Raw genomic sequence first — 23,752 nt, forward strand, 5'->3', positions numbered from 1 at the left:
ATACTTACCAGCTAATTTTAATAATCATTATAAATTCATATAAAAACAATATTATTTGTTTAAATAATATTTTCTGTTTTTTTTTTATTGATAGCTGGTGTGCAATTAGCAGTTTTCATTACTTTTGATTATTTATGGTGGGTGGCTGAGTGTATTGTAGGATTTTATTTCACTCAACTGTCATGTGTTCATACATGAAAAAAAAAAAACGAATCATCTGAAACCATCAATCTAAATTTCGAAACAAATAATGATTGTTGAAAAATTTAATTCATTTATTATTTGACAAAAACGTAGAAACAATATCATTGAGTTGATCGCTATGTTCTGTTAATATTTTGGCAGTACGAAGTTCATGTTCTTGTTGATAAATAACAACAATTAAAGCTTGTTAAAGCTGGGTTCCAGTTAACAATGATAAATTATTATTACATTTATTTTTAGTATTTTTATCATTTGTATTATTTTTTACATCAAATGTTGATGTTAAATTTGGTACTTCAGCTTCTTTATTATTAATTTTATCATCTAATGTTTCAGAATTTGTTGTTCTTTTTGTAGCACTTAATCATTCTGGTAGATCATCTTGTGGTAATGCATTTACTGATTTTTTCACGTCAACTTTAGGCTGTACAAAAAATTAAAATATCAAGTAAAATATTAAGTAAAGAAAAATAATATTCACCTGAACTTGTTGGACAATTTCTTCAGTAGATTTTGATGTTGTCCCCAAAAGACCAAGAGGATCATCAAGAATACTTGATTTACCTCTTCTTCTTGGCTCTCTAGAGAGTTAAGAAATTAAAATATCAAGTAAAATATTGAGTAAAGAAAAATAATATTTACCTGAACTTGTCGGACAATTTCTTTAGCGGGTTTTAATATATTTCCCAAAAGACCAAGAGGATCGACAAGTATATTTGATTAAGCCCTTCTTCTTGGCTTTCTAGTTACTGAATTCGTGAGTATAAAACCAGTTGATGATGTTTTAACAGTTCGGGCATCATCGTTATTTTAAAAATTTGGCATTGTATCGAATTTATCAATACATTTCCTCCACGAAGACGAGCAGACTGAATTAAATCATTACAAAGTGAAAAATATTGTGTTAAATTTTGATCTGGTGTATCAGCTGCATAAAGAATGTTTATCCTAAATATTCAAATTTAAAAAACATTTTGATTAATAAATAATATACATATGCAAAATGACCAATAAAAAAATATATATCAACTTACAGAGTGAAGTCTACGTGCAGCATCATGAATTGATAAAATATGTGTTATTTGAAATTGTTCTAATTGTACTTGATCTTTACTATCACGATAATTACCAACATAAAGACCTGGTAACACCTGGAAAAAGTAAAATATTTTCTAATTAATACAATATTTTTTATACATTTATGTAGGTCAAATTATTGTATACGATAATGCTCTTAGTAAAAAAAAAAAAAAAACGTAAACCAGATAAGTCTTGCATTAAAAAGATTTACAGCTTAGTCGATTTATTTGACCTCGTTGTCCAACAAAATAAAATCTCATTCACATTGATTTCTATTCACCAGTTTGCTCTATTGTTCTAACATGTCATTTATTCTATTTTAAAATAGAAAAATAATAATAAAAATAAATATTTTGCTAGAATTATTAATGAATTATTTTAAATTAAATTTATTCAAATTATTGACGATAAAATTTCATATAAAATCACGTTTAAATGAGCTTATAGATTATTCAAAATTTTTTTAAATTATAAATTTAACTTCTTATCCGTTGGGAGTAATATTTTATTCATTATAATTATCATACTGAGTTGCTATTAATAATTTTTGTCACTCAAATTCATTCATTAACTTCCTGACGTAAATAAAACATTATTGATTTTATTTAATATCCTTAAAAATAGATGAATATATATTCAAAATTTGCAAATAGACCAGTAGATAATTTATGTGAAAATTAAATTTAAAAAACATTGCTCAAAGTTTGAGTTGAGTTTTTTTTTTTCAACTTTTTATTTCAATGAATTAATAGATTTTAAAAATTTTTTCAATAATTAAAAATGCTTGTGTTAGATTGACAAGTTTAAATAATAAAAAAAAATTATTTTCATTAGCTTTATTCTACTGGGAAATATGCACAATGACATTTTTTATTTTAATTGTGTGAATGAAAACATCAATTGCAATTTTTATTTTCACCAGTGTTCCTTTTTCACTTAAAATTATTGCCCATTCATATGTTTATCCAATGAACATTATTATCTTGATTAATTGAAAATCAATGTGTCAAGAATGAAAAATCAATGTGTTGATTGTTTAAATTATTCTGAACAATTTATCAAAATAAAATAAAAATACTTGAAGTATTATTTTCATTATTTATTTTGTTACAATCGATATCTGATAAACTTCATCTTGATTCAAAATTACGATTGAAGGGTATTTTTTTACTGCAGAGTCACTTTTTCAAGTCAAAAGAAAAAAAATATAGACACACAACAAGATAATCAACATGATAAGCACCTAACATTGATTTCCAATTCTCAAACTATCAACGAATAAAAAAAATTACCAAGCTCTGAAAGTTATTTGGAATTATTTTATACATTACCCAACCAAATAAGTTGCTTGAAAAAAAAAATATATTATGCTGTTGGTAAGGATAATTAATTACCTATACTTTTAAAAAATATAAATCATCAAAAGGACTTAACATCTGTTTGGCATTTATCCAAAAATATTGAATGGCGCCATATACAAAGATGATTTCCATCAAATCTTTGTCGTATTTTTTTAATTTTTTTTTTCTATTTGTTTTATTTTTGCATTAAAAAATATTTATTAGTCACATCGATATCAACTAAGCATCAGCATGCATTTATGATTAAAAAATAAAAATATTATTTTCATTAAAATAAATGCATTTAATAATTATAATAATTATGAAAAAAAAAAATTTATTGAATTTTAAATAAAGAGTTAAATATTGAATAATGACAAATGATTTATTTATATTAAATTAAATTTATTTATATATCAAATTTATTCTTCAGCATTTGAATTATCACTTGAACCATGATTTGAACCATCATTTGAATCATCATTTGAACCATCATTTGAATCATCATTTGAACCATCATTTGAATCATCATTTGAACCATCATTTGAACCATCATTTGAACCATCATTTAAACCATCATTTGAACCATCATTTGAACCATCATTTGAACCATCATTTAAACCATCATTTGAACCATCATTTAAACCATCATTTGAACCATCATTTAAACCATCATTTGAACCATCATCTTCGTCTTCAGGCTCAACATCTTCACTTGATTCATCTGTCGTAGGATATTTACTGTATTGATTTTCAGGCACGATTGTAATATGATCAGATTTTAATGACTCAAATTTCTGATCATAGTCTTTTATTGAAACAAAGATATTAACCGGTTCGTGTCCCCCCCGAGCCTTTTCTAAGACATTTGGCAACTCATGGTTGACGCCCGTGTATCTGACATCTAAATCTTTTAGCTTTGGTAAATTTTCAAGAAGCTTGGCCACTGACTTGTTAGTGATCATTTTGCAATTAGTAAGCTCCATAGTCTCGAGTTGTTCATTCTTGATACATTAAATTGATTGATCAGTAATTAATTTATTTATGCTTTCGAATCTGAATTTCTCTAAATTAAGGTTCATTATTTTTAAATGTTTCAAATTATTGATTGCCATCATACCATTATCTGATATATTTGTACCGATGATATTTAAATCAGTCAATTCTTTTGCATTATTACAAAGATTAATCAAAAATCTATCTGTAATTCCATAATCACAATACAAGTGTAAACTTTTAAGATTTTTCAAATTCCCAATTGGATACATATCGATATTCTCATCGAATAATGGATGATTATTGAGTTTAAAAAAGAATATATTTATATCAGTCAAATTTATCATTCCACTAATCGACTGAATTATAATTTGACTTAGTCCAAAATATGCCACATACAATTTATCTATAACAGTTAATTGATGAAATACTGAAGCCAATGAATCTGGTAAAAATATATCATCAGCGTGTGTACGATTAAGTTGTAAATGTTTTAAACTTCCAACCAGGCTTTCCAATGATCTGACCAAAGTCATTGGCAGAGTTGAGTTTACACAACCCCAATTTATTCTTAGTATTCTAAGATTCTGTATATTATCAAATACATTGATGAAATCATTGCTATTCATTTCTCTAAAGCACAAGGTAATTGCTTGAAGTCTTGTACAAGTATTTTTAATTGACTGCATTATTTTAGAATTAGTATAGCCAGGAGCATGTAATTGCAATAATTTAGATCCACAGAGATTGATAAGATACTCTAAATCATTTGTTTCCTCATTAATACTTTCGTTGTAACATTCAGTGGAAAATACGTATTCAAGAAAACCCGATTTAACGAAGGAATTGTTGGTGTTTTGACATACTAAAAAAAAAAAAAACAAATATGACATTATCATGAGTACTTTGTAAAAATAATACTATAACCTATATGTCTTTTCGATTTTCTTACTTCTGTTTAATTGTGGTTGATTAATTAAAATAGGTTCCAATCTTTCTAGTATCAACGCTTTTTTTGCTGCGGCGTTTCCCCTGACAGGATTACTTATCTAAATAATACAAAAAATTATGATTAATTATTTAGGTTATACATATATGTTTAAAGAAGAAACATTAAAAAAACTTACTACGTCCTCTACTATTGCAATGAATCGAGCCTGCCATTCTTCTTCATTTATAACAGCCATTTTAATTAATTTATTTATATTGTACTGTTGCTGTTAATTACAATTGTTATAATTACACGACAACTGGTGTATTTTTTATTTTATTTGTTTTTATTATTAACTTACATTAACATTTAACTTATTAGACATACGCACACATGTACACTCATGGTCATGTGGGATGATGTATACATACAGGTAGGTCCATGCGCATAGGTTTTTTTTTAAGCTGTTTTAAGCCAATAAGAAGTGCTGACCGGTTGCCATATTGGCTAAAGTGGCGCGACTTTATTCAAATCATAAATTAAAATACACATTAAAGATGATATTAATAGAAGATTAAAATAATAAAAACACATAAACAAATGATTAATTATATAAAAAATAAAAATCTAAATTTATATTAAGCTTTGTTACATATTTTTTTCAACTTTTTTTTTCTTATTTCTTTTTTTATTATCTTCTATAAATCAATAAATGACAGCTGTTGTCTTTTATATAAAAACTATCAACAAAAACAAGTTTACATTGCAGTGACTTAGTGTGTGTGAGTGTGTAATATAATATTACATACGTCATACAGAGCATTACAGAGATTGGAGCAATCACTGAAACTCTATCTATCATTGAATAATAAAAAATAAGCCTTGACAGCTTCATGTGAAAGTATCTTGAGGAAAATAAGTGTTATTTGTCATTAATAATAATTTATTTATTGATAATTGTTCATCATGTCAGCACCAATAGCTTATTTAACAAGAAAAGAATCAATCTCTTCATGTCACAGACTTCACAGGTAATAATAAAAAAATCTAAAATAACAATTAATTAACTAAATTAATTTACATTTACAAAATAATAATATTATTTTTTTATTCAAGCCCACACTTGAGTGAAGAAGAGAACAAAAAAACATATGGTAAATGCAATAATTATTGGGGCCATGGACACAACTACACTGGTAAATATATAAACAATATTTAATTTATAAAAAAATTATTATCGACATTATTAATATTTAATATATATTATTATTCTAATAGTTGAAGTTACTGTTCGTGGTCCAGTTGATTCAAAAACAGGAATGGTTATTAATATAGCTGATTTAAAAAATTACATGCATAAAGTTTTAATGGAACAATTGGATCATAAAAATCTTGATAAAGATGTTGAATATTTTAAGAGTGTTGTATCAACAACTGAAAATGTTGCAATATATATTTTTAATGAATTAAAAAAACTAATGGATAAACCATCGTTACTTTATGAGGTCAAAATTTGGGAAACTGAAAAAAATATTGTTATTTATCGAGGTGAATAAATAAATAACTACGATGGTTTAATTTTTATATATATTTTTATATTATTATTAATCAAATAATATTGTATTTTATTTAAATTGTTGAAATATTTACAACAAATAAAGGTAAAACTTGAATGGAGAAATTATTTATTTTTTTATTTGAAATATTCGCGCTTTTTCGGGCGCCATGTTTTATTGTAAACATATGTTTTTTCATATGACAGAAAAAAAAAAAAAATATAGGGCTTGTTTATTATTGTTTATTATTATTTATTTTACATGATTGTTGATAGCTAAAAATTAAATAAACATGTCGGAACTTGAAGTGTTTTTAAATAATTTACAAATCGAAAAAGAATATCAAGAAAAAGAAGCAATTCGATTAAGAAATTCTCGTCTTGATGAACTTGAAGATTTTCAACAACAAATTAACAAATTAAAAGGTTAAAAATAATTTTGATTATCTTATTTTTTTTAAATTATTATGATGAATTGATAAATATTATTATTAATTAATTACAGATGAAAAACAATTATACCTATATAGAAACAATTAATAAAAATTTAACTTTAATAACATCAAATAAAAAAAGTCTTCAAAAAGTTGTTGAAGAAACTGTCGAGGAACATGGTTTACCAATTTCAAGTGCTTGTAGAACGTAAGTAACAATAACTTGGTGATGAAATTTATCTAAAATTAAACAAAACAATTATTAAAAGTATAAAAAATTAATAAATAATTTTATTTATTTAGAAAAGCATTGAATTTATTTTCAACTGCAGCAAAATTTATCAATGACAGTCAAAAATATAATTTTTATTCTGGTGAAAATGCAAAAGATGTTACTGAGATTGCAGAATTAATTGTAAGTATTAATTAATTATAAAAAAATAATTCTTAAATTAACAAAACAATGATAATTTATTGCAGCAAATATCAAATGAAAATTCGATAAAAGAAATATCAAATTTTAAAAATAAAGTTGAAGAAATTAGATCAGTAAATCAGTGTTCTCGTTTGCTCAATGATTATTCATCACTTCAAGGATCTCAAGGTATTTTATTAAATATAATTAAACAATTTAAATAAATAAAAAAATTAAATAACATTTATTTATTATTTAAGGTGAAAAATCTCAATTTGATGAATCAATATTTGACTAGATAAACACAAAACTGTAAACATTTTCATATTTAAATTATTAAATTAAATTTTTTAACAATTAATTATTAAGTAAAATTAAAATATTAATTAGTTATCTGCATGTCTGATAATAGCTGATTAGATGTACTCAAATTATTGTCCAAATTCAATTTTAAAAGAATCAATTTTGGATCTACAATATCCTAGAAAAAAAAAAGGAAAAAAATATATATTTTAATTGTACAAAAATTAATTAATATAATTTTATAATTTCAAAGTAATTATTACCGAAAAATGTGTTTGTATTTGTGATTCATGTTTTTCATCATTTTCATATTTCGAATAATGATAATTACTTGTCATGTCTTTTTCTGGTTTTTCTCTTTGGCTTGTTTTCATTATTAATCTATCTCTAAAAACAGCAATTAATGTATAAAAATATATTCTATAAATTAGTTAAATAGTTAATTAATTTACCTTGCTAATGATAGTTTATCTGTAGCAATTTTATTTTCACGTTGTGCGAGCATTTCAAGCTGTATACTCATTTTATCAGTCTGTTGTTTTTCAAGATAATGAGCATCTTTAAGTGCTTTCAAGCCTTCATCACGTTTTGATATTGCTGATTGTGTTAAATTTTCTAGCTCTCTTGCTTTATCAGTTAATGATTTTTCTTTAATTTGTATACGTTTTTTTTCAATGTCAAGTGAAGCAACTCTTTCCTGCCATTTTTCTCTTTCAGCATTAGCTTCTTTTGCAACTTGTCGGGCTGTATTCAATGCTGATTCCAACTGTAAGAAAAACATAATTATCTATCATCAATTTATTATTTATTAGACGACTAAAAAATATTATTTAATTTATTATTAATTACTTCAGCTTTTGTTATATCATCAGAATTGCATTTTAAATTATTTAATACTTCAAATTTTGCTTTTTCTGCATGTAACTTTTCACGTTCATCAGCTATCATTTGCATTTGTCGTTTTTGCTCAATTGTCCATGTTTCTTTCATGTACTAAATAATTAAATTTATAAATTTATAAATTTATTAAAATAAATTAAATAATAAATATATTTACTTGAATATGTTTACGTTCCCATTTACTCTGTTCTAAAAATAATTCCTTTTCTCGAAGTAAATCTTTTTCACGAATTTTTAATCTTGATTCTATGTCATCTTGAATATCAGAATTTTTTTTATATTCTGATGATAGTTTTAAAGATTGTGTTTCGATTTTTTCAGCAGCAATAATTAATTGCCTTCGTTCTTTTTCCATTGAGTCTTGTTGATTTTTCAAATTTTCTTTCATCTCTGTTAATGAAAAATAAGTCCAGTTATTTTTTGGTAATTATATGGTTATTAATATTTAATACACACCTTGTAAATATTCTTCTTCTTTTTTTAATGCATCATTTTGTTTATCAGTTATTTGTTGATCTTTGTTATTTAATTTATCAGAAAATGTTTGAATATTATTAAAAATTAATTGAGATTGTTTGAGCACATTATCAAGATCATTTTTTTTATCTTGAATAAAATCCACAGTTTGCCTTTCAAGTTCTTTTGATCGACAAATATTTTCCATCATATTGGAATGCTCATTTTGTAATAATTTAATTTGTTCCAAGTGTCTATTGTAAATTTCTTTGACATATTCAGCATGATCAGTCTAAAAATTGAATAAACATTTAATATTTAATTATACAATAATTAAAAATTTTACCTTTAAAGTTTCAATTTGTAACTTGTAATAATCCTCCAATTGTTTTTTTTCATTTATTAATTTTTCTATTTTTGTTTCATAATTATTTTCTAATAATTCAGTATCATTTTTTAATTTATTTTCAAGTTTTTTCATTGTTATTTTCATAAAATGCATTTGTAATCTGTAAAAACAATTTAAATATTTTTTTATTAACAACTGATAATCTAAAATTTAATTAATTAATATTAACTTACTCATGTGAATCATCGAGAATTTTAATTTCAGTCTCTTGTTTAATTTTTAAAATACTAATAATATTTTCTAAATTATTTCTTTCAATTTTTAATTTATTTATCATACTTTCTGTTTCAATATTTTTATTTTCATGATGTATATTATCCTCAATATTATCATTACCATCATTTTCATTTTTAAAAATTACTGGAAGACTTGGTTGTCTTGATAGTGCCTTAAATGATCAAAAATTTATAATTATATTAATTCAAAATTAAATTAAATTTAAATATATAAAATTACCTGTATAAAATGATCAATTTTTGCTTGTTGCATTTTAATTTGTGTATCTAAATTTGCTTGACGTTCAACTTGACTTTTAACAAGTGTATTTAACATTTTTTCTTGTTCTTCAATTTTGGCTTTTTGTGTAGAAACAATGCTATTAAGTTGATCACTTTGTTCAGTCAATATTTTGGCAGTACGAAGTTCATGTTCTTGTTGATGAAGAGCAACAATTGAAGCTTGTTGTTCAAGCTGGGTTTCAGTTAACAATGATAAATTATTATTACATTTATCTTTAGTATTTTTATCATTTGTATTATTTTTTACATCAAATGTTGATGTTAAATTTGATACTTCAGCTTCTTTATTATTAATTTTATCATCTAATTTTTCAGAATTTGTTGTTCTTTTTGTACCACTTAACCATTCTGGTAGATCATCTTGTGGTAATGCATTTACTGATTTTTTTACATCAACTTTAGGCTATAAAAAAAAATAAAATATCAAGATAATATCAAGTAAAATATTAAGTAAAGAAAAATAATATTTACCTGAACCTGTTGGACAATTTCTTCAGTTGGTTTTGATGTTGTTCCCAAAAGACCAAGAGGATCATCAAGAATATTTGATTTAGCTCTTCTTCTTGGCTCTCTAGTTGCTGAATTTGTAAGTGTAAAACCAGTTGATGATGTTTTAACAGTTTGAGCATCATTATTATTTAAAAAATTTGGCATTGATTGTGTTAAATTATCATCAAGACGTCCAACAGTTGTTGTTTTATTTGTTTGAGCAATATTTTTAGCAGTTCGTGGTTTTGTTCCAATCTTCAATAAAAGCTGACCTTTTATTTCCTTCTGTTTGTTTTAAACCTAGATTATTATCAACTTTTAATAGATCCAATGTTTCACTTATTTTTGGAATATTTTTTTGTATCTCAGTTGGGCTAGATTTATTTGCAATTGACTGTGATTTTTCATTATTTAATAATATTTTTGTATCATTTGTTGATGAACCAGCTAATGCTGAACTTGTTTTTGATATTGTTAAATCAATTTGTGTATCAATTTTAAATAATTCAGCAATTTTATTAGATTTTGTATCAGAAAATGTTGATTTATAATTTTTTTTTGTATCAACTCCATCGCTTAATAAATCATCAATCATCAATCGCTCTTTGACTTTTTTTTTTTTTTTAAACAATGATTGTTCAACTTTCTAGCCGGGAATTTGAATTTTTTTTTTTTCTATAATCATTCTAAGGTTTTAAAGTTTCATACAGATAGTTTTTTATTTAGGTGTGAAGACAAGAACACCGTAAAAATTTGATCTATATTGTTTTTTTTTAACATTTTTCGACTTTTCCGTAAACGTACACGCTAAAAGTTGTTGACTTTAAATATTAATAACTATTTTACTAGCGGGGATAGACTTCTGAAATTTTGGCATAAGATAGATAACTATTTCATAAACCTACTCTGAAAATTTTAAAAAAAGTTAAAAATAATCAAGTGTTGTTCGAACTCCCTTAAATAAATAATACATTATTCAAATGTACATTCCAGTTTAAATAATATTAAAAAATAATTTGTAATTATGAATTAATTCATTTGTTTTTAAAAAAAAAGTATCAATAATTATCGTACAAAAAATACAAAAAATATTCATAAATTAGAATTAAGAGTTTGAAATTGACCTTATTTGAAAAATCCCGTTTCGATTTGTTAAAAATCCTCATATTACTTTCATCCTTCAATCTTTGTAAAAAAAAAAAACGATATAAGGATGTTCATTTTGTATGAAAAAAATAAAAATAAATTAATAAATAAAAAATTTTCAACATTAACAAGTTTTTCTCTAAACAACATTTTTTATTATTATCATATTGGAAAATTTAATGGCAGTTACAATTTTTATTTTTAAACTTTATAATAATTTAGAATTATAGTTATTAATAAATTAAATTAAATAAATGACAAGATTAACTCATTGAAATTAAATCCAAATTAAATATTCATTTTACGTATTTTTTTTATAAAATAAAAATCAATAAAATAAATTCATCAATTATACAATCCGTATAATTATTATTTTTTATGATAAAATTAGACTTGATGTCATTTGTTCTCAATGATTAAGAACCGACACAGTCATTCCCAATTATTTTTCATACATAAATTAAAATAAAAAATAAAATAACACAATTTCTATTCTATTTTTATTTTTCTAATTATTTAATAGATACTAGAAATTTTTTATCAATGTGTAAATAGAATTTTTGTTTTTTCTTCAAAAAGCTCATTCTTTACTATCATGCATTATTTATGATTAACGTTTTTGGTCTCGTAATCAAGACCAAACGCAACATATTGTTTTTTTTTTTTTTATCATTTATTTGGACGGATTATTATTAATTCAATCAATGGCTTTAATTTGTTTAATTACTTTTCAGTATTATTACAAATATTTTAAATAAATAAATAATAAATTAAATGATTTAAAAAAGTAAAAAATCAAATAAACTAACATCACAAATATTGCATTCTTTGGTTGTTTCTATAAATAAATTAGTGTAAAATTATTGTTTAAAAAAAAACTGTTATTAAAAAATGTAAAAAAATTAAAAATACTTGAGTTAAATATTTTATACTAAATAAGGAGTAGCTTGATGATAAAAAAAAAAAACTTATTTCAATGGGGATAAAAGTGGTGAACGTCTGTCATAAGAAGATGATGATGGTGGTGGTAATGCCAATGTTGGTGGTAAACTACTGCTACTATTAACTGTTGTATCTAATTTTCTAGCTTCATGTTCTAATAATATAGCATCAACTGATGGATCTTGTGATACTGTTCTCAATGAATCACCAAGTGCTTGTCTTAAATGTTGCATTTCTCTTCCTGCACGTGAACTTTTTAATACATACATTTGTCGTCTTTTAATTTCTTGATTTAGCTGTTCTCTTAATAATTTAATTTGATTTTCTAATCTTAATATTTGTTGTCTATGACTTTGTTCTCTAGCTTCAAGTAATTTTTCAGCTTGTAATTGTGCACCTCTTAATCTTTCAATTTCAGCAATTCTATGTTCACGTGATGAATCAATTGTTGAATGTGATTGTGTATTTATTGTTATTAATTTAACAATTTCACTTTCTTTTTCAGCTAATATTGTTTCTAATCTACGTATTTTCATTCGTAAATCACGATTTTCTTGTTCAAGTATATCAATACTAACACTTGTACCCATTAACTCAATATGTGCTTTTTCTGGACGTTCATAACTTTTACTACGTCCACAATTTGCACGTGCTGATGATAATTGTCTCTCTAAATTACGTTTATCACATTCAAGCTGTCTTACTTTGTCATTAAGTGCATCAACTTTACTTCTCATTTCACTTCTATCACGTTGAGCATTATTAAGTTGTCTAACAATTTCTTCTTCTTTATTTGATATTCCTTCTTGTGGCCAATTTGATAATCTCAATTGTGATTCAAGTCCAGACCGTTGTATTTCATTATTTGCTAAATCAGCTTGTAAACGTGTATTATGATCAGTCAATGATTGATTTGTATGTTTTAATTCCATTATATTTTGTTGAACATTATCTAAACGTTCAGTCAATATTCTTCTTTCATTTTCAACATTTGATAATTGTTTTTGTAAATGTTTTATTTTTTCATTATTACCATGTGATAATGCATTTTGTTCCATCAATGAACGTCTTAAATTAGCAATTTCACTTTTTAATTCAGTCTCACTTGTTGATGCTTTTTCAAGTGCAATATTTAATTGTTCAATTGTTGATTTTAATGATGAACAACGTTCTTCTAAATTTGTTGATGTACGTTGTTGTCCATCAAGACGTTCATGTAATTTTTGTAAATTACCATCTTTTTCTTGTAGTACCATTTGTAATCTTTGTAAATCACCCTCAAGTGACATTCTTTGTAATTCTAATTTTGTTGATCTTGCATCAGATCTACCAAGATCTTCTTGTAAACCACGTTTTTCATTTTCTAAACGATTAAGAGCTACACGCATTTTATCAAATTTATCCTCAAATTGTCCTTTTTCTTCTGTCTCATTACTAATCATTAGCTCTAATGTTGTTATTTTTTCTCTTAATTGTTCAGTTTCTTGTATTTTTTGATTAAGTAAATCTTGTTGTGTCTGATATAATGAATTTTTTTGTGATAATTTAGTTTCTAATATTGCTTTTTCATCTTGAATATTACGTAACATTGTATTAATATGATTTGTTTTTGTATCTGTTTTAATTTGATGATCTTGTACTTCAACAAGTTGTTTTTTAATATTTGTTATTTCAACAATAGCATCATCACGTTCACGTTCAATTTGTGCAACTTGTTGCATTAATGATCTTATACCTTTTCTAATAGCTTCTGGATCAACATCAATAATAACATCACGAACATTAATATCATTATGTTGTTCTTTATGACCACCTCTAACTGGACTCCATTTTCTTGATGGACTTGTTAATTTAAATGGTATATTAACTGTTCCATCAAGTTGTATACCAGCAATTCTACGTAATGTTGTACCAACACTACTTAATTTTTGTTCAACTTCTTTTTTTGATAATTCAAGTTGTGATAATTGTATATCTAATGCTCTAACACGTCCCTCAGAACCACCAAGACGTGCTTTTAATTCTTGTAATTGTTGTGATGCATCAGCAAGACAAACTTCTAAATTATGTTTTTGATCTTCAAGTTTTCTTTCTTTACAACGACTATCTTCAATACGTACAAGTAATTCTTGTTCTCTACCACGCCATCTTTCATCTTCTTCATCAGCACGTTGACGTAAACGTCCAAATTCTTGTCTTGTTACCTCAAGACTATTATCTAAATCAACAACTTGTTTTTTTAATTGATGTAATTGTAATTGTAAACGTTCACGTTCTTCAATTTCATTAGAAAGTCTTGCTTGTAATTCACGTTCTTCATTTTGAGCTTGGCTATTTGTTGATTGACATTTTTGTAATTCATCTTGTGTAAAACGTAATTGTTGTTGTATCTGAATTAATTCATGTTCCATATCTCTTAGTTGATTTTGTAAACGTGATTTTTCATTTTCTAATATTGTTTTATTATCTTCTAATGATGTTATTTTTTGAAATGATTCTTCAAGTGTACGTGATTGTTCACGTTTATCACTTTCAATACGTTTAACATGTTCACGTAATTCTTTATTTGTATTACAATATTTATCAACAGCATAATTTGTATCAGTTAATTGTCTTTTAACATCAACAATTTCTTTTCTATATGTTTCATTTGAATTTTCAGTATCTTTTAATTTACGTATTGTTTCTTGTAATTGATTTTGTAATGTATCAATTTTATCCTCAGTAACATGTAATTGAATTTTAATTTCTTCATAATCTTTTTGTGTTAATTCTTTTTCTTTAGTTATATCATTTATTTTTAATTCAAGATTCATTTTTTCTTCATCATAATGTAATTTTGTTTCTTCAAGTTTTGTTTTGTAACGATTTAATTCATCACGTAATTGATTTATACTACTACGATCTTGTTCAATACGTGAATTTGAATCTCTACGTAAACGTTCTAAATCATTTTTAGTTTCTTCAAGTTCACGATAAATATTTTCAAGTTTTTCAACAAGTGCCTGTTGATCATGATGAGCAATAAGTAAAGCTTGTTGTTTATCATTTTCAGCACGTAATAAACTTTCTTCATGTTGTTGACATATATTATCAATATGTTGTTGTAATTCTTCAATTCTCATTTGTAATTGATTTATTTCATCTTCTTTTTGATTTTCAAATGTTGTTATTGTTTGTTGTATACGTTTTTCTAATGTTACTTTAATTTGTTCTTTTTCATCATTTAATTTTTTTAAATTATCATCATTTTGTTTTTTTAAATTAACAATTATATTTTGATATTCAATTTCTTGATTTGTTTTTTGTTGTGTTAATGATTGTTTTATTTCTTGATTAATTTTTTCACTATTATTTAAGTTTGTTGTTAAACGTGATATTTGTCCTTTTAATGTTTCTTGTTTAATTAATAAATCTTTTTGTTCTTGTTCAATTTGAATTTTTTTACTATGTATTGATTCAAGATTTGTTTGTGCATCAAATAATACACCTTCAAGTGTTTCTTTTTCACTTTTCATTGATGCTAATAATTCTTTCATACGTTGATATTCTTTATCATTTGTTTCAATTAAAACTTGTTTTTCTTCATTATCTTTAACTAAATCTTCAAGATTACGATTTATTCTTGCATTCATTTCATTTGATTGTTCTAATCTTTGACGTGTTCTCATTAATTCTTCATTTAATAAATCTTTTTTATTTGATAATATTGATAATTGATTTGATAAATTACCACGTTCACGTATTATTTGTCCTAATTCAATTTCAATTTTTTCTTTTTCAATTTCTAAAAATTTAATTTTTTCATTTAATGTTACTTTATCAGATTCAAGATCAAGACGTATTTGTTCAGCTTGAAGTAATTCTTTTCTCAATGATCCAATATCACCAAGTTGATCACTACATTGATTTGTTAATTTTAATTTTTCATCTTCAAGAATTTTTAAATTATCAGCAAGACGTTGTTTATCTTTTTCATTATTTTCATTAATTGTTTCTAATTTTATTATTTCATCTTGTATATCTGATTTTTCAATAATAACACGTTCAAGTTCAATTTCAATGTCATTTTTACTTTTTTCAATTTGTGATATAACATTATCTGTTTCAATTTTTTGTGCTTCAAGCATATCTTTTGTTAAATATATTCTACTAAGTTCATCACGTAATGTTAATAGTTCTTCTCTCATTCTACTTGAACGTTCTTCTTCACTTTTAAAATTTATTTCACGTATTTCATTGTCTTTTGTCATTTTCGATAATTCATCTTGTAAATATATTTTTTCATCCTCTAAACTACTGCATAATTTTTGTAATTTATTATTAATTTTTTCTAATTTTTCATAATTATTATTTAATTCTTCAATCATATGATTCATATCAATTTTATTTTTTTCAAGTATATTTTTATCTGTTTTAATTGTATCAAAATTTTTCTGTAACATATTACGTTCTTGTACAAGTTGTATATTTTGTGATCTTGTTGTATCAAGTTGTACAATTAATTCACTTGTTCTTTCTTCAAGTAGCTGTACATTAACCTCAGCATTATCACATTGTTTTTTTGTTATATTTAATTGTTCACGGCTATTTTGTAGCTTTAATTGAAGCTCATGAATAGTCAATTGATATTTATGAAGTGATGCTTGAACAGCACTTATTGTACTTTCAGCAAATGCTGGAATTGTATTATTACGTGAATTATTATTATTACGTTTTGGTGATCTTTGTGATATTATTGTTGTACTTTGTGATAAATGTACATGTGGTGTTTGTTGTTGAATATTTTCATTATCACGAATTTCAGCATCTTGAATAACAGCATGTGCAATATCTCGTAATGCTGATTCAAGAATTTTAACATCTTCTTGTATTTTTGTAGCCTAAATAAAAATAAAAATTAATAATTACTTATCAATTAAATAAATATAAAATATGTATGTATTACCTGTATAATATTATTTTCAGCTTCACCACATCTTTCTTCAAGTTTATTAATTTCTCGAATTAATTGATTTATTCTTTCGTCTTTCATTTTAACATCATTCATTGTAACTTCATGCTGTTGTCGTAAATTAACTAATTCAACTTTTAAATCATTATCTTGATTAGTTTGATATTGTTGTGTTATTGATGGTTGAACAGCTTGTGATTGTTGTACTTGTAATGCAAGTTTAACACCACTACATACTGATGTCATATCATTAGTTGTTGTTGTTAATTTATTATTAAATTTATTTAAATCTCTTTCAGTTGTTGTTTTCATATCTGTAAATGTACGTTTTAATGATACAACATTACGCCATAAATTTAATAATCTATAATGTTCAGATGTATAATATTCATTAAATGCAATTTCTTCTTCTTTCCATTCATCTTCTTTAGCATTCATTTCTTCACGTAATATATCCCAATCATTACTTAGTTTTTGTAAATCATTTGTTAATGATTCATTTGTACGATGTGATTCTTCAAGTTGATTTTTTAATGCTGTATTTATTTCAATTAATTTTTCAGTTTTACGACGTTCATCATTTAATTTACGTATTGCTGTATCAAGATCATGTATTTGTTCATCACGTATATCACGTAATGTTTGATGTGCAGCTTCTAATACTGATGTACTTGGTGATGTATTACGTGTTAATTCAATTGGTAATGATTCAGTCATTTGATTTTCTAATTCATTACAACGTTGTTTATATTGTAATACTTTTGCTTGTAAACGTGATACAAGAACAGCTTGATGTTGTTGTGCTTGACGATATGTACCCAAACGACGTTTATAATTTTCAGCTTCATCTTTTAAACGATTACGTAATTCCATATTTTGACGTACTAATAAATCTGATGATACATCATCATCATCACCACCACTATCTAATTGATTATCAATACCTGTATTATCATGATGACTTGTTGATGGTTCTGTCATTCTTACTCCAATTACTCTTGGCTAGAAAATAAATAATATATTTTTTTTATTTGTTTATTTGTATTTTTTATCATAATATTAACATACCGAAAACTTTGAAAAATCTAAACATCTTCTAGAATTCATTTCGATGTTTTATTTTATCAAATTAATTATCAATAATATGTAAAATTTATGTAAACTTTTTTATAATTTAAATTTAATTTAACTTGACAATACATTATTTGTCTGTTGTTGTTGTTGTTGTTGTATATGTCAAAAAATAAGTGGCATGTTATTATTTGTTTTTGTTTATGTTTTGGTAGTTATGGAATAATGACACAAGTGTCGCTAGCTTATGGACGCGGCTAAAAATTAAATGTATTATCGAACGGGTCGGTATTTTTTGTACATAACTAAAATAGTAAAAATATATATTTTTTTTTATAATTGTTATTATAATTAGACCTTGTATATTTAGTGACCCTTTCTATAGAAAAATTGATTATTAAACTTGTATTTTTTTTAAAACTAATCATGAAAAAAAAAAAAAAAGCTTATTGGAATTTGAAAAATTACAAATAATAATATTTAATTTAATAATAATAATTGTCTTATGTTGTTATTAAATTAATTAATTAATTTTTTTAATAATTAAATTATTAAAATATATATTTTTTATTTATTTAAAAAAGTAATTTCAAGATGTTAAAAAAATTTAAAATAACACGAAATTATTTGTCATGTAGTAATTATTTATTGTATAATTTCAGTATAAATAAAATAATTAAAATAAATAAATTACCTCGAATTGTTTCGAGCCTCTGAGAAACGGTGGCCGACGTCTTTTCATTTGTGATCTTATCAAGTGTAGTGGTGTTTTTGGTAAAGCCTTTTAAATAAAATAAAAAAATTAATTTTTATCTAAAAATTAAAAATCTAATTAAATAAACAATTAAATATAAAAATTTAATTGAAAAATAAATAGCCTGTTGTATATATACAAAAAAACTTTAAATGGAAAGAAACAAAAAATATAGAGCATGAAGTAAAGAACCTGGTACCGAAAGGTACCAATCGATAGAACATCCCATAACTTGATTCAACATCTAGACAATGATATAGATATATGTATAAAAACACATTGATGATTACTAATGAGACCAATCATTTGCCACCTTCAATTAAATTTATTTTAAATTTAATTCTTCAAAAGTAAAAGAATTAAAAAAGAAGAAAAACAATAAAAAAATAAGTTTAAGATTTTAATCCAAGTTTCAAGAAAAAGTTTTTAGTTTTATTATTATTTTTTTAACCAAAGATCATCTTTAAAGGCAATTAAAATTGCTCGATAACTCATGCAAAATACCAGTTAAATTTCATGAGAATTCAACACCTGATTTAACAGTCATTAAGAAGATAAATTTATATAAATTTTATTGTAAATATTCTAATCATTATAATTTATCATACGACTTTTAAATTAATTTTTTATTCTACAAGTTTATTTATTTTAATAGACTATATATATAAAAATACTATTGCATTATTGTGAACTTTGTACATGACAATAATTAATATTATTATTGACAAATTATTTTAACGCCTTGATTTTATTTAAATATGGAATTTGAGCTGTCATATATGTCAACACAACCATTAATATTATTTAATTTTTTAAAATTATTATTTATCATTTAATTCATTTTTTGCAGACAAATAAATGTCGTTGGCCAATTTATGATTAATAAATTTATACTTAACACAAAAACAATGATAATTAATAATTTTTTTATATAAATAATTATAAATATTATTTAATTATTTAAAAATGATTTTTTATCTAAATGTTTTTTAATATATAAATTAATCAAGTTCAAAGATTATTTAAATAATATTTAAAAATTAAATATATCTAAATTTAAAACATAATTTTCCTTATTAGAAATATTCCATAATTTATAGATTTTTTGTAAAATTTATTTTTAATTTAATTTATAAATATACTTTAAACCTTGACCAAGAAAAATATATCATATAAATTTTCCACTTATATTTCCGTGAATGAATATATATATATAAATTTAATATGTAAGTCAATTAATATGATTTATATATTATAATAAGATTATCCATGTATTATATATTGAATAATTTTTATATAAATTATGCAATTATTATATTATTATTATAATATATACCAATTAGATAAATTATTATTTATATCAAAATATTGATATTTAATTATTAAATATGATAAATAGACATATAAAATGATCTCAATTGTAAATAGTAATTATAAATAATATTATAAAGTCTATTAAATTATGAATTAATTAATATAATAATCATACTAATCATATTACGTTATGTATCTATATATATGTTTAAATAAATGTATATCAATGATAAATAACTTTATTGTATCATATATCATGTATTCTAATACTATACGTATCAATTCATTTCATGTTTATTTTATTATAATACTATGATTATATCATTATTATCAGTAGCTCATTAGGCATCATATATATAATGAAACTGTAACAAATGAACGACATTTGATAAATTATACGTGAATGACTTAAAATATTATAATTATTAATCTAAAATGCATAATTTTATAATCAAATGATGAATTATTGTTTTATATAAAAGATCTCGTAAATTGTATAAATATTAAATACAAAGTCCAGTGAATAATTTTAATATCCAGACAAGACGATCCCAATAATAATATTTTTTTATTATTAATTCAATTTTTATCATCATTTGAACTACGACGGTCAATGTTCAGTGTAAATGTGCTACGTGCCATTGATCAAGTAAACCATTCACAATTTTTATTATACTTAAAATTTTAATTTTTCAATTAACCAAAAGAAAATATATTGTAATATTTTTATCATCATTTTCAGTTATTATTTAATCAAAATTAAACAAAATTATAAATATTTTTTATAAATATAATTAAAGAAGAATTTTTTTTTTTTTGAAATTTTATCATCAATGATGTTATCAATGATTACAACACTTTTTGTCTCAAGTGTAGACATGTATTATTTTTTTTTCAATGATTCATAATATTATTTTATAAAAAAATATTTTATCTTGTTGAAATATTTTTTTTTTTTATACACATCGTAATAGAACGTGATCAGAATTATGATCACATAGTTTGTATTGTATGAAAATAAAAAAAATAAATAAAAAAACATTCTATCAATCAGAAATTTATTTATATATACTTGACATTGTCTCGATGAATTTGTCTAGCCTCAAGATGATTAAAAAATAAATACTTGAGCATTGTTATCGAGAGATAAAAAAAAAATACAAATTAATATTTCGAGTGGTGGGTTGGGGTTTTAATTTTTTGTTTTTATTAATTTTTATATTACTGGTGTATGTGTTTATTGACCATGTTGAAAGAATGACCATATGTTTCAATCGCATTTGTATTTCTTTTATGAATTATTAATGATTACACACGTGCGTCACCTTCTGTACTATCAAGCACGTGGCGTAAACATGTGCAAGTAAATAAAAATATAAAAAATAATCGAATGAAAATATTTGATACACTTGTTTTATTGTCAAATAAATAATTAACAACATGAAAAAATAAATAAATAAAATATCTATATCTTCTTTGGTTTTAATTTAATATAAAAAAAAATATTGATTATTGATAAAGAAAAAAAAAAAAGGGAAGGGAATTTGAAAGGACAATAATTGGGGTTGTAAAAGGGAAAAAAAAAATCATTCCTTATAAAAATAAATAATAAATCAAAAAAAGTAAAATTAATATTTGAATAAAATTTTAATTATCTAAAAAAAAATCTTAGGATTTAAATTTTCTTTTCATATATTTAATGTTAATTTTGTATTGAATTTTTTGTATTCAATTTTGAAATTCAAAAGAAAAAATAAAACTGTTAATTTAAATTTTCTGTAATGTAACTTGAATAAATAAAATAAAGTTCTAACGAAATTTAATTTAAATAGGCTGTAATGTGTATTTTTATTTCAACGAAAAATTTAAGGCAAATGTTAATTAAACATTTAAAAATTTAACATTTAATTTAAAAGCTGTGTAGTAATAAAAAAAAAAATCAAAAAAATCAAAGACAACTAAAGTACATTAAAGTTTAGCAATAATAATTCATCAAAGTTGTGTTGAGAAAGTAATTACAAAGTAAATTTAATATGATCAATGATAAACAATTGTGGTTGTACATGAGTATCTATTTAATTTAAGTACAAAATACCTACACGCACATTGACTTATAATTGAACAATAAGAAAATCAATCTTAGGCACATCAATTTAATCAAGAAACAAAAAAAATAAACAAAAATAACTTGAAAACATTTAACTTAATCTTTGTGTATATTTTTTTATTTGATAAATTTATTCCTTACCCTTGGCATTATTGTGTTGATTTAATTTTTTGTCTATTTTTTTTGATGGTCAATTTGTTTTGATGAATGATTTGTGTAAAGATGCTGATAGTCTAATGATGGTGATGATGATATTGAGATGGCCAATTGATTCTCAAGGCTCGTTATTTTTCAAACAACATTACGAAAAACAATCACGTACTTTTGTTGCGTACACGAGCAATGACGATTCTCTACTGAATGTCCCTTAAGGGTGTAATATTTCAAACTACCACTACCACCACCAACACAAGCCGCAGGATCGCGTGTCAATACTATCATAATATAAAGTTACTGTTCTCTCTCAAAAAAAAAAATAAAAAAAAAAACTCAGGTAAAAGTAACAAATCAGAAGAAACCTACAATCAAAATGTAACTCCCACTATTTGAATATATCATTCCCAATTTGTCCTAGCTTGATTTATTTCCAATTTTAAGACTTTTTTTTGTAATTTTTTTATGATGTGTATAGGCATGCCTTGGAAGCATTAGGTATTATATATAGTAGGAATAAAAAAAACACTTTAAAGATCCTTTTTTTTTATTTTCAAAATTCAAATGTACTTTTGATCATAACATGAAGTCAAGAAATGTCGCAAGTAATACTTTTTCATCACGAAAATTTATATAAGACAGAAAAAAGGTCGTTGACAGTATTATATTTTTAGAATGTTTATTTATTTTAGGTTTTTCAATTTATAAAAATAATGATAAATGTAAATTGTTTAAGAGAAAAATATAAAATAAAGATTAACATTTTTTAAATTTTTAAATGTTAAATTGACATTTGCGCCAAATTTCAAACGACAATTAAAAATAAAAAATAAATTTCGAAATGAAAATACAAACTGAAGAAAAATGTAAATTTAAAATTTAATTTTCTTATTCAATTTTGAAATTGATACAAACATTTTAATAAAAAATTAACATTCAAAATGTGTTAATAAAACAAATGCAGAGTTAAAATTTTTTTTAGAATATTAATTTTATCTTTAATTTTTGTAACATTTTTCAAGTTTTAAACTTTAACAGTTTAAATAAAAATATAGTCTATAATTTCGACATTTGAAAAATGTGTATATTGTTATTAAATCGGTTGTTTTTTAAATTTTTTTATATCAATATATAAGTAATATAAGGTTCAAGATACATTGACAAAATAAGATAGTCATAGTATAACCATTGGTATGTAAAATTTTATATCCCCATGAAGAACATTAAACGGTGCCTGGTAGTACACACCGCGTGTTTATACAAGAAAATAAATCTACGTTT

The 23,752-nt window shown here is 23.5% G+C and overlaps 5 protein-coding genes and 1 long non-coding RNA gene across 9 annotated transcripts; 2 read left to right on the top strand and 4 right to left on the bottom strand.

Moving 5' to 3' along the window:
- Nucleotides 1-320: 320 nt before the first annotated feature.
- Nucleotides 321-1,481, bottom strand: LOC122860077. Its single transcript, XR_006374417.1, has 4 exons — nt 1,239-1,481; nt 847-1,152; nt 686-785; nt 321-628 (listed from the first exon to the last, which is right to left on the bottom strand). It is a non-coding gene; the product is annotated as an uncharacterized LOC122860077 (long non-coding RNA).
- Nucleotides 1,482-2,119: 638 nt separating this feature from the next.
- Nucleotides 2,120-4,954, bottom strand: LOC122860078 (hyphally regulated cell wall protein 3-like). 2 transcript variants are annotated; one of them, XM_044163733.1, is made up of 3 exons: nt 4,748-4,954; nt 4,573-4,669; nt 2,120-4,485 (listed from the first exon to the last, which is right to left on the bottom strand). In XM_044163733.1, the coding sequence occupies exons 1-3, from the start codon at nt 4,805-4,807 to the stop codon at nt 3,638-3,640; spliced, it is 1,005 nt and encodes a 334-aa protein (XP_044019668.1). In that variant the 5' UTR covers nt 4,808-4,954; the 3' UTR covers nt 2,120-3,637. Both variants share the same exon structure in this region, with proteins under 2 accessions (XP_044019668.1, XP_044019669.1).
- A 363-nt stretch (nt 4,955-5,317) lies between these two features.
- Nucleotides 5,318-6,232, top strand: LOC122860081 (6-pyruvoyl tetrahydrobiopterin synthase-like). Its single transcript, XM_044163738.1, has 3 exons — nt 5,318-5,582; nt 5,668-5,747; nt 5,830-6,232. The coding sequence occupies exons 1-3, from the start codon at nt 5,518-5,520 to the stop codon at nt 6,105-6,107; spliced, it is 423 nt and encodes a 140-aa protein (XP_044019673.1). The 5' UTR covers nt 5,318-5,517; the 3' UTR covers nt 6,108-6,232.
- A 99-nt stretch (nt 6,233-6,331) lies between these two features.
- On the top strand, nt 6,332-7,320 carry LOC122860082. Its single transcript, XM_044163739.1, has 5 exons — nt 6,332-6,532; nt 6,612-6,748; nt 6,844-6,955; nt 7,021-7,144; nt 7,216-7,320. The coding sequence occupies exons 2-5, from the start codon at nt 6,612-6,614 to the stop codon at nt 7,251-7,253; spliced, it is 411 nt and encodes a 136-aa protein (XP_044019674.1). The 5' UTR covers nt 6,332-6,532; the 3' UTR covers nt 7,254-7,320.
- Nucleotides 7,321-7,337: 17 nt separating this feature from the next.
- LOC122860090 (trichohyalin-like) lies at nt 7,338-10,609 on the bottom strand. Its single transcript, XM_044163748.1, has 10 exons — nt 10,013-10,609; nt 9,480-9,944; nt 9,286-9,411; nt 8,961-9,071; nt 8,615-8,906; nt 8,316-8,548; nt 8,108-8,251; nt 7,711-8,024; nt 7,522-7,645; nt 7,338-7,436 (listed from the first exon to the last, which is right to left on the bottom strand). The coding sequence occupies exons 1-10, from the start codon at nt 10,193-10,195 to the stop codon at nt 7,338-7,340; spliced, it is 2,091 nt and encodes a 696-aa protein (XP_044019683.1). The 5' UTR covers nt 10,196-10,609.
- Nucleotides 10,610-11,524: 915 nt separating this feature from the next.
- LOC122860079 (rootletin-like) lies at nt 11,525-22,727 on the bottom strand. 3 transcript variants are annotated; one of them, XM_044163735.1, is made up of 4 exons: nt 22,460-22,727; nt 18,838-18,924; nt 17,067-18,074; nt 11,525-17,001 (listed from the first exon to the last, which is right to left on the bottom strand). In XM_044163735.1, the coding sequence occupies exons 1-4, from the start codon at nt 22,466-22,468 to the stop codon at nt 12,145-12,147; spliced, it is 5,961 nt and encodes a 1,986-aa protein (XP_044019670.1). In that variant the 5' UTR covers nt 22,469-22,727; the 3' UTR covers nt 11,525-12,144. The 3 variants fall into 3 exon arrangements, with proteins under 3 accessions (XP_044019670.1, XP_044019672.1, XP_044019671.1); XM_044163737.1 differs by lacking the exon at nt 18,838-18,924; XM_044163736.1 differs by lacking the exons at nt 18,838-18,924; nt 22,460-22,727 and adding an exon at nt 18,141-18,277.
- Between the last annotated feature and the right edge of the window lie 1,025 nt (nt 22,728-23,752).

Source organism: Aphidius gifuensis, unplaced genomic scaffold (genome assembly GCF_014905175.1).
Source record: "Aphidius gifuensis isolate YNYX2018 unplaced genomic scaffold, ASM1490517v1 Contig6, whole genome shotgun sequence".
Classification (NCBI taxonomy): Eukaryota; Metazoa; Arthropoda; class Insecta; order Hymenoptera; family Braconidae; genus Aphidius; species Aphidius gifuensis.